General features: G+C 46.4%; 1 protein-coding gene across 1 annotated transcript; it reads left to right on the forward strand.

Moving 5' to 3' along the window:
* Nucleotides 1–334: 334 nt before the first annotated feature.
* On the forward strand, nucleotides 335–4,976 carry Lrrc55 (leucine rich repeat containing 55). Its single transcript, XM_038338267.1, has 2 exons — nucleotides 335–1,055; nucleotides 4,741–4,976. Exons 1-2 carry the CDS (start codon nucleotides 356–358, stop codon nucleotides 4,974–4,976), a joined length of 936 nt encoding a protein of 311 aa, XP_038194195.1. The 5' UTR covers nucleotides 335–355.
* Nucleotides 4,977–11,364: the final 6,388 nt, after the last annotated feature.

Raw genomic sequence — 11,364 nt, forward strand, 5'->3', positions numbered from 1 at the left:
TCAGACACAGCACCAAGAGGAAGCATCCAGCAGTCATGGGTGACCCGGCCACAAAAGATCTGCAGGGATGCTCGCAGGACCTGCTGGCAGCTGCTCCAGCTTCATCCTTGTCCCCCTCATTTCTCAAGCTTTGATCATCCCCGCAGACCCTGGGGTGTCTCAACTGAGTCCTTGCTCCCCAGACCCCACAAAGGGACGTCCTGTGGATCTTAGGAAGTCCTTGGGTGCTTAGAGGCTCCCAAAGAAAGTCTTAAGCCATGATGGCACACTCTCAGAAATTCCACCTTCCCGACTCAGGCCTCTAATGTAGCAGCCTCCCCGTACCTTGACTGTTGAACCGAGGGACACAGCCCTCATGGGCTCCCTACAGCATTGCTGCTGCCAGCTGCCAAAGATGGGCGACACCTGGGCCCAACTTCCCTGGCCCGGGCCTCCCAACCCAGCCTTGCTGCTGGTCTTCTTCCTCTTGGCAGCTGGGGTGATACACTCTGATGCTGGTACCAGCTGCCCAGTCCTTTGTACCTGTCATAACCAAGTCGTGGACTGCAGCAGTCAGCGGCTGTTCTCCGTACCCCCGGACCTGCCAATGGACACCCGCAACCTCAGCCTGGCCCACAACCGCATTGCCGCGGTGCCGCCGGGCTATCTCACATGCTACATGGAACTCCGAGTGCTGGATTTGCGCAACAACTCCTTGGTGGAGCTTCCCCAGGGCCTCTTTCTCCATGCCAAGCGCTTGGCGCATCTGGATCTGAGCTACAACAACCTCAGTCATGTGCCAGCTGACATGTTCCGGGAGGCTCACGGACTGGTGCATATCGACCTGAGCCACAACCCCTGGCTGCGGAGGGTGCACCCCCAGGCCTTCCAGGGCCTCGTGCATCTCAGAGACCTGGATCTCAGCTATGGTGGCCTGGCTTTCCTAAGCCTTGAAGCCCTGGAGGGCCTCCCGGGGCTGGTGACACTGCAGATCGGGGGTAACCCGTGGGTGTGCGGTTGCACCATGGAGCCCTTGCTGAAGTGGCTGCGGAATCGGATACAGCGCTGTACAGCGGGTAAGGGAGGTGACTGGACTGGTCATGGGAGGGAGGGTTTGCAGAAGTTATGTCTCCCCACCCCAGCCAAAAAGTAGTAGTGATATTGTGTGCCCTCACCTTTGTATACCCCTCTTTTGTTCAGCAAGTATTTGTTGACTATATGGGACACATGCTGGATTCTAGAGAAATTCATTTGCTAAAGAATTAGATTCCCCTTGCCCTTATGGTACCTATAATCCCAAAGAAGACACATAGCAAGCAAAAAAAAAAAAAAAAAAAAAAAAAAAAAAAAAAGGGGGAAGTTGGTAATTGGTGACATTTGCTGAACTTCTGCAGAGTGAGCTGAGACCCTGGCTTATATTATCTCAGGGAACTCACTTTTTTATTGTCCCCATTCTACGGGTGAAGAAGCTGAACTGCAGAACCCTAAGAAGGCTTGCCTACAGCCGCTCACTGGGAAATTGGCAGAGCCGTAGATAAAAACACATTCATCTGACTTCTACTCTACCTCTCGTCAGTGCCGAGAAAACCCTGAAAGAAACAATCATGACTAATCCTATTTATTTTAGTACTTACTATGTGCCAGGCCTTATTCTAAGCATATTTCATGTGTTGGCTCCTCTTATCCTCATAAGAACCCTAATGAGGAGGAAACAGAAGTACAGAAACATTTCGTAGCTTGGTCAGAATCACACAACTACCATGCATGGATAAGGACTCAAACCCTAGCAGTCTGGCTGTTCTCTGGCCGTACTGTCAGGAATCAGGTACTGGACTAAGTAACCTGCTCTGGGCAGGCCAAGCGGCCTTAGCAGAGTCTTCAAGGTTTACGCATGGGGTGGGCATCAGGGGAGAGGGACCGGAGACACTCTAACTGTAGAGTCCCAACCAGAGAGTGGGCTGAGACCACTCTCATGTGGGGATGGGTCCTGGCCCCATCCAGGTGTATTGAGACCTGGCCCAGAGGCAGTCAAGTTTAGCCGTGGCCCCGGTTACCAAATGCACTTATAGTATAGCACCTAGCCTTGGCCTAAGTACCGGGCATTGGAACAGGAGGAGTTTCTGGAGCCCCATCCCAGGAATTCCCTAGCGCCTAAGTTCAGCATACCCGGGTGGGGGGGGGGGGGACAATACTGAGTAAGGCAAGAGAGAGGACTGAGTGGGGAGCCCGAGACTAAAATAACTTAGGGGGGCTGTGGGTCACGATTCCAGTGTTTCCACAGAGCTGTGGGAGGAAGTTCTCCAGTACCAAAATAGCTGGAGACTGAGAAGGGATGATGGTGGGGACCAGGATGGGGAGGCTGCCTAGAGCCATCTCCCTACCAGCCCAACCTCTCTGCAAGCTGTGCTTCCCTCTCCCTCATCACTATTGGCAGAAAGAGCCTTCTGGGGCACGCAGCTCTCTCGTCATAGTAGGGATTCCTCTTCTGCTGAGATCTCTGAGGCCTGGCTGCCCTGCAGGAAGCCTGGCTGCCTCAGAGAGGAGATGAGACAAGCCCCAGTCACTGTAGACTTATACATCAATTCAGGCAAGAGACCTGAGCTCTCAGCAGGAGTGGGAGGCCCAGTTCCCATATGCGGAGGCTTACGTATGAATGCAGGCAAGGGACTCAAACCTCCAGGAGACCAGAGAACCTCAAGTCCCAGCAATGTAGCCTCAGACATCACTGCAGGTCGGGCATCTGAGCTCTGGAGAAGAACAGTGTTTGTCCTCAGGCCCCCTCCTTCTCCACAGAGGACGGGTTACATTTCCTCTTAGAGGCCAAGTCTTGCCACAGTATGTAGACCTGGGTGATACCATCCCTTTAGACATTTTTTATCACTTCCTGTCTTTCCTCCTACTGAGATTCTCCCATTACTTATGCTGGGAGACAGAATTCACACGCAGACTTGAGAGAGCTACTGGGATACAATCTGATTTCGAGACTGATCTCTTGATTTCCAGAGAAGTTTGTCATCCCACAGCCTTCCACCCTGTGTGCCCTCAGCCTCCCTTACCTGGCCTGCATTGTCTACTGCAGGTTTACATACATACATATACAATCAACTCTGCAAGTTGATATTGTCTGGTTTCCAACAGAGAGCTTCTCATGAGTCAACTCTAGACATGACCAGGACCTGATCAGAGTCTAGGGTCCTGTGAAAGCAGCCTTCTGGGTTTGACTCAACCTGTGACTTGGGAAAAATGCATTCTTATTGCAATAATGAACACACACACACATTTCTAAGACTAGCAATATGTATGTATACCCATCTGTCTAAAGGATTAATCCAGGCCATCACTTTGTTCATTGCCCTCAAAACCTCTGTAATGACTAGGTAGCATTGACACAGCCTGTATTTTAAAAACTGTAATTTTTTAAAGCCTCACATTGACTCGCTTGGAAAATTTAAATCAGATTATTCCCTGCTTATAACGGTGACACATGAGAAACAGAAAAAAAAAGATAAGCAAGATTTGACCAAGGTTAGAGCTCAATTAGTATTTTTGTCCTGATCCAGGACTTAGCTCTGAAGCTGCTGCCCAGAGCTGAGGTGAAAATGCTGAGGTTGGACCACTGACAACCATCATGCATTTGTTGAAGTGACCCTAAGTGATGGTTCCGCAAGGCTGGGGAGAAAGGCTATCGCATCAAAAGCCCTCAGATGTCTGAGTATAGACCATGGCTCCGAGCTGACACCTGAGAGATCCAGCTGTGGTCATTATAAAAGGCACGCCCTTTACCTAATAATGCTTAGTATGCCCTAGAAGCTTTTGTGTGCTCTAACTCTCTGGACCCTGAGTCCAATTGCAGAAGGCAGATATCATGATGATTGTCACTTGGCAGATACAGAGGGACTAAATAGCCAGAGCCACACAACTGATGAGAGATGGGGAGAGTCACACTCGGGTGATAACTCCAGTGGCTTCGCTCTTGACTGGATTATCCGGAGAAAGCTCATGAGTTAGTTTCCATACAAACAAGACACGAGGATTTTACGTTAAAGTCCCACATCAGTTCAAGAAAGACTAGCTGAGTGCTTACTACAAAGGGTTGTTGTTCTGAGGCTGCTATGGGAGAAGCGTAGCTTCAAGGGAGGAGAGACAGTAATAAAACCGTCAGGCAAAGCACACCGTAGGGGACAGCAAAGCAGAGTAGGCAGAGTAGGCATGCTAGAGAATGCAGAGGACTCAGGTGTGCGGTGCTCCCAAGGGAAGGCATAAGTGAGAGAGGGGACTCCACAGAGACTTAGAGGAGAATCTTCATCACAAGGGGCAAATACAGAGGTTGTCCTTCCTAGCTAAGAGGAGACATGCTTGGGGCCGTGGAAGAGTGATAGAGACATGCACATCGGGAGCAGAAAAAGCTAAGCAAAATCAAGGGTGGGGCAAGAGTCCTTGGCACCCTGAAGGGGCTGTTGGCTTCCTCTCTGTGTGAGAATGAGAAGCCAAAGGAATGTATAGAGAAGAAAGTGATGTGTCCAGATTCCAGGCTTCATGTGTCACAAAAGTCCCAGATCCACCATTCGAAACAATTATAACCCTATGAGCAGCCTTTTTCCACATCTATAAGAATAAGCAGAAATGCTTTGTGGATTATTGAGGTGATGAGTATATTTGTGGCACATTGAAGAAACCCAGTGACTCTCTGAAAGGTGCAGGAGACTCTCTCATCCCTTCTTGCCAACAGGAGCCTTACCCTGCCTGGGTTCTGTATTGCAGATTCTCAGCTGGCTGAGTGTCGGGGCCCCCCTGAAGTTGAGGGTGCCCCCCTCTTTTCACTCACTGAAGAGAGCTTCAAGGCCTGCCACTTGACTCTGACCCTGGATGATTACCTCTTCATCGCCTTTGTGGGCTTTGTGGTCTCCATCGCTTCCGTGGCCACCAACTTCCTCCTGGGCATCACGGCCAACTGCTGTCACCGCTGGAGCAAGGCCAGCGAGGAAGAGGAGATTTGACACCGGTGCCTCTCATCCTTCCATGCTGCCGCCACTGCTGCTTACCACTGCACACCTTGGATCACGGTGCCCTGGCCACTTCCATCACAGCTCCAACAACGTTGGGAAACCAACATTGTATGAGCGTCTTATCCACCTTGGGCCGGGCACTCTGCTAGCACCTGGGAATGAAAGACAAATCCAACCCAGTCCCTGCCCTTGAGGTACTCACTTTTAATAAAAGAAAGCAGTTCCAAAACACCCTTTTATGGCAAAATGCCAGTGCTCTGAGCACAGTGTTAGGGAAGCCCAGAGGAGAGTCCGTCGTCTGTGCCTCAAAAAGCCCAAGAAGAATTGCAAGAATGATCTGCTAAGTAGCTAGAAAAAGGTTGGCACAGCAAATGGCAGAACACACGATGCAGGGAGTGTTGAGAGCCGCTCACTATTCCTTGTGGCCTAAGGGTATAGAGGAGGTGTAGACAAAAGCAAAACTTTCCCTCTGACAGCCAGTTTTTCAGTCCCCAGGGCTGCCTGCCATTGCCCTCCAGGAGTGTGATGGCTCCCGTGCCAGCTCCTTGACCCGCTAGCAGCTTTTGGGGTGAAAGGATCTCGCACTGACTTCCCTGATGGTAAAACAGGTTGAGGGTAATGACCCTCAACACCCTTCCTTCTTTCTATCCCTGTCTCTGCCTCCGACTTAAGGCTTGTCTTCAAGGAGAAGGCAGAAGTCCCCACAACGGGGGCAGCAAAAGTATTGGCACCCTGGGATCCCAACTGTGTAACTGTTCTTTCCATGGTGCTTACACCAAAGGAACTCACCATGAAATTGCACTGTAAGGCTCAGATCCTAGCATGTTGATACCCAGGGCAGGAGGACAAAGCCACCATATTCACAACCATGAGACTGTATGTCTTTTCTTCTAAGCAGCTCACTCCTTTGAGCATAAAGGAAGGGGCGCTATTAATTGTTGATTCTTGCTAGTGTCTGGCAGTGTGCTAAGCTCCCTCAATAGTTTCCTTTCACACACGCAACAGCTCTCTCGGGAATTTAGTGTTCCCATTTTGCAGATGAGGTCACCAGGCTCAGAATAAGGATAAGGTAAAATGCTATGTCATGATCAAAATACAACCAGTCTTCCCCACCACAATTCTCTCTAAAGCTCCATAAATTCAGATTCAAAGCACCCTAATGAAGTTGCTGATGTGGACCAGGTAACTCTTCTGGGCATGCTTATGTTTTCTGATTCATCTCTTTCCATTCTCACTGACAGAGTTTTTACTATTCCCACTTTGTAGTTGAATTTATTGTAGAGAGCTGGGCGACTTATTCAAGTTATCTGTGCAAACAAAGAATATGGCCGTTGTCTCCACTGAGGAAATCTGTATCTAATCGGTAGAAACCGAGGACTCTGTGGAAACGCAATCCCCACCATCTTTGCTGTCATATTCATCTTCCTCATTCTGTGTCGTCAGCTTCCACCACGGTCTTCCCTGTCTCCTCAGACACTGGAAAGGCCAGGGAGCTGCCTCTCCTTGACTTCTCGCACTGTGGTGTGGGAAACTAAACCAAACACTGGTTTACAGATAGGAAAGGAGAAGCTCGGGATTGAGTCTAACTCCATCCTAACACTGGACTCGCTTCTATCATGCTTCTCTTTACAGTGTTTCCTTGGGCGTTTGGGGGGAAAGAATGTCCTGGAAGCCTGCACAACAGAAGTAACAGAACCCTAAAATTCAACAGTCATTAGCACAATAATCACAAAAACCAATAAAAGGCAGTAAAGCCCAGCTGTGTCCAGATTGTGCTCACAGTCAGGCTGTGCCATCCTCTAAAACAGGGGCAGAACCAGGGACAGCTAGACAGAAGACACCACCTTAACCATGTATGAGTACATCACTAGAACTGCTGACTGTGTTGACAGTCATTTTTTCGAACAGGTCTATGGAAAGCAAGAGCTGTCGCTCCTACTGTGGGTTGTGTTACGAGAGAAACTAAGGGATCTGAGAAAATGATAGGTGAGATCCTCAGTAGAAGATGGGGAAGACTTAAGGCCCGGTCTTGTTGGCAAGGCTGGCTTGAATGAGAAAACAAGCAAGAGCTTTCTACCTTACTCTAGACCCAGCAAGCATCCATCAACCACCTGCCAGGTAGCCCTAAAACGCTTGGGGGAGGAGATTATGCTTCCATCTCATCTGCATTGATCTAATCAACCAAAATAGCCCCCCAGCAGCTTCCCGCCTCACTCTTGCTTATACCGTCTAGGCCAGAGCTCTGCTCCTATGAAATATAACATAGAACTATGTCCTGCTCTCCCTATGGCCCAACTGTAGCCAACAATGGTGGACTTCAGCTACCATCCGCCAGTTAAGTTTATCACCTACAGTGTTTTTGAAAGGAACTTTTAGAAATAGTATTCCTGATTTTAAAAAAAAAATCATTTATCTTTCCGTAGAGGAACACCATGTTCAGTTACAGTGATCTCCTGAGAACTACTGTTTGCTGAATTATAGTTAACATATTTTAAGATATACTACTCTGTTTTGCATAGAATTTGAACAAGACAAGACACCAACTGCCTCCTGAGATCAAGTGTCCTTTTGAGAGGCACAACTTGATCTCCATTAATGGCAAAGACTTTCTATATCAAGAAAATGTCTCTCCAACTTCTAGAAAGTCCCCAGTTAAGTAAGGCACAAGAAGGGAGATATCCAGCCTCCATACCAACATGGAGTTCCACTCCCACCACAGTCCTGTTCAGGCTGCTGTCAGCACTAAGTGTCTAGAGAAAATAAAACAATTCTTGTTGCAAGTGTTTGCATATCCTGGTAACCACGAACCTATTATTATGTTCCCACGGTGTTTCATTTAGTTTTTTCCACACTGGCTAGCATGTGTATGATGAGCATTTATTTGTCCGTCTGTGGATCTGTGGTCCACTTGTGTTGGTTATCTTGGTTATCTGCTTGAGAATATTCCTTTGGAACTTGAGTTCAATTTTCTGACACAATCCACTCAGCTATCAGGTTGATACACAAATATAGACCCTACCCAGCTATCTGGCTGCACAGGAAATATGAAAAGAACCCGTGTTGTAACTGAAACAATGTAGGGAACACCTGGTTCCTTCCAACTTCCCTCTGTCCTCCTCTATCCCCTAGACACTTGTCCCCTTTGCAGACGTTTCCTTTATGCTGTGTCTGAAGATATTAGGTCATAACTAACCAACAAGATTATGGTTGTCAGGGTATGGACAAGAAAACTGTTCCTTAGAAAAGATCCCATGTCCACATCACACCATTCTGGACCATGTATCCTCAAGAAACCACTTCCTTTTTTCATTCTTACTAGAATTCCCATGGAAACTTGAGGAAATAGGTTGCCCAGAGATGCTGTAGAGTTTCATGGTCTCAGTTAAGGACTTGTTGTCATGGAGTTGGAAAGTTCAGTACATGCATTTCATCCCAACCTTTGGGAAAAGCCAACAGCTGCATTTCTCTGTAGACATATTCTCTCCCATTCTTTTCAGTTGTAGAAGAGCACAAAAAGATACCTTTGTCCATTCCTCAAAGCTAGGAAACCTTATCTGCTTTTGTGTACCCAGAAGGAGGCAAAAGGAAGTAAGGGAGGCAAGACCCAAGAGCCTTTTATAAATCACAGTGCTGGCCAGGAGCTGGGTCCATAAACCTCTCAGTTCTCCTAAAGCCTTGATGTTTGGTGGTGGGAGGGCTGGGGAGGAATAGGGAAGATGCCAACCTTTGTATGGAAATTATTTTATAACCATGCACTTTTGTAACTGGAAAGAATTTTTCATAAATGTACATTAATAATAAAAAAGTGTATAGTTTAATTTTTCTAAAGAGTTGTGAAGAGGAGGGAGGGTGGAAGCAGGAAAAAAAAGATAGAAAGGAGCTAGGCAGAACCAAAAGAATGTGTGCCAAAAAAAATATACACACAAAAGGTCTATGGGGGGGGGTGAATAGATGAGAATAATTAGGAGATGTGCCAGCCATGGAGGGGCATGTGTGGGAGTAAAGACACATCACAGAAGCCTATTTCTACCAGGCGAAAGAGAAAAAAAAAGAGTACATGCATTTCTTTATGCACATACCCCCTGTGTGTAGGCATATTTTGGTATCTGAAATTAAACAAAGCAGAGAGCATATGTTCTAGACATGTTGGTGTTTGCAGTTTGGGTCATCCATAAAACATGCCAAGGCAAGTAGGAGTGCTCGCCTAATTAGCAACACTGAGGAGCATGTGCTAGGGAGATGGCCCATGCCAACCACATGGATAAAAAGACAGCAACGGATATGCAGGTAAACTTACTGTGCAGCTGCTGCTGTGCTAAGCACTATGTGTGGGTTCATTCACTTAAGTCTCAAGAACCCAAGATAAAATCTAAGTATAGTGGTCCATGCCTGTAATCCCAGCACTCAGAATCATGACAGCCTAAGCTATATAACAAGACCTGGTCTCAAAACAACATAAAGGAAAAAGCTAAATCCTATATTCATAGCCACATGGTATATAGAGAAACTTAGACCTGAGATGTATCAGATTAATTTTAGGGAGCTGCAGTCTCAATCAGAAGCAAGCTTCCAATCACAGAAGTCCTCTATTGTGACTGCCCCCTTGGTCATGCATGGAGGACTGATTCCAAGATGCCTCCTCTTGCATATCAAATCCCACGGTTACTGAATCCCTTGGATGCATGCTTTCTTCATATATTAACCCACCTCTGAATTATCTATAATGCCTAATACAGAATAAACACTACATAGTCACTGTACAGTACTGTGCACAGGATGGAAGGAAGCCATCTATTCAGTAGTCAGTACAGAAACAGCTGACTTTTAAATAGTTTTGACCCTTAGTTGGTTGAGTCTATAGATGAGGAACATCCAGCTGGAGAACACCAGTTCTACCAGGTGACAGAAAACTGAGGAGCATGGACTGGCAAATGGCTCAGCAGGTAAAGGTGCCTGCCATCAAGGCTCAAGACCTGAATCTGATCCCCAGGACCCACATGATGGTGGAAGGAGAGAACCAACTTCCACAGATTGTCCTTTGACCTCCACATGCATGAGTTGCACACACGCACACACACACATACACACACACACACACACACACAAATGAATAAATAAATAAAGATATATAAATCAATGTGATATAAGAAGAACTTTGAAGTATGCTGAGTGAAACAACTAAGATGATCTTTACTTTAATAATTGCATTTCTCCAGGCAGCTTACTGTATGTAAGGTATTTAACAGGTAAAAACAAAATGTCAACAGAATAAACATTTGTTTACTAGAACATTTAGCACAGTAAATACTTATTTATTACTCATATCATTTCAATGCCTGTCAAAGGCTCTGCTCCACACAGTCATTCAGAGACCCAAGATCCTTCCCTCTTGTGGATCTCCCATTTTTGATGCCTCTTCTGAATCCTCTGCATTGTGGAAGAGCTCCAGAGAGATTTGGAAAGTCAGAGCTGAAAGTATTGAACAACAATTCCAGCTCCTTACTTCAAGGGTATGGACATTCTATGCAACTAAAAGGCAAAGAGAAGACTTTGGTTACCATTGCCAGTTGTAACATGGTCTGCAGTTATGTAAACAAAAGTTTCTGTCCCACCTGGTCCCACAGCTGTTCAGTCCCAAAAAAATACACAGTCACCAAATACCTGTTTCTGGTTCCTCTACACAGCACAGACAGTTCAAAGTAGATCACCGATGATCCTGTTCTCACCATAAGGCCTCCTGGCAACCCAGTGACCTAGGAACAGCAAAGGAAGGTTATTTGCCTACCAAACCCTCTCACTCTACATATGCCCAACACACACTGGCAGCTGGTGCAAGTGACCCAGCCAAAGATCTGTTTTAGGTCTCCAGAGATACAGTACTTTTGAAACCAGGTTTGTGCTTCCTAGGCAATTTACTTCCTTTAAAATGTTAGTAAATTTTGCTCTACTAATTTTCTCTAAGTTTTCCATTTCAACACATGTATAAAGGTTTTTCCAAAAGGTGTTTTCAGGCCCACCTTGGTGTTCTGTTTTCCTCCTCCATCCGTCTCTCCCCTCTGCCTCTCAACACTGCAATCATCTGAAGCACTAGTTAAGGAGGGAGCATCCCTGTTCTTAGTCCTCTCCAACTGACTAACAGGCAACCTTGTAGTTTTAGCTCCTTTAGTTCCAAAAATATCCAGCTTTTCAGCATTTTCAATGCCTTGTTTTGATTTGTTTTTTACTTTCTCACACTTTTCATCTCTTCTCTTTTTATTCAGTAAATGTTACTTGAGTATTTTAAGCTGCTTAAAAATTAGTTAAACCATTTAGAAACTCAATTTGGATTATAAACCCAGTCTGTATTCATTTGATCTGAATCCACATCAAGTTATACAAC

The sequence above is a fragment of the Arvicola amphibius genome, chromosome 7 (assembly GCF_903992535.2).
Source record: "Arvicola amphibius chromosome 7, mArvAmp1.2, whole genome shotgun sequence".
In the NCBI taxonomy this organism is placed as follows: Eukaryota; Metazoa; Chordata; class Mammalia; order Rodentia; family Cricetidae; genus Arvicola; species Arvicola amphibius.

Bases quoted from the DNA above. Each gene is read 5' to 3' on its own strand.
- Lrrc55 (XM_038338267.1), top strand. From the start codon at position 356: ATGGGCTCCCTACAGCATTGCTGCTGCCAGCTGCCAAAGATGGGCGAC. The intron at 1,056-4,740 runs GTAAGGGAGGTG...TCTGTATTGCAG, and splicing joins GATACAGCGCTGTACAGCGG to ATTCTCAGCTGGCTGAGTGT.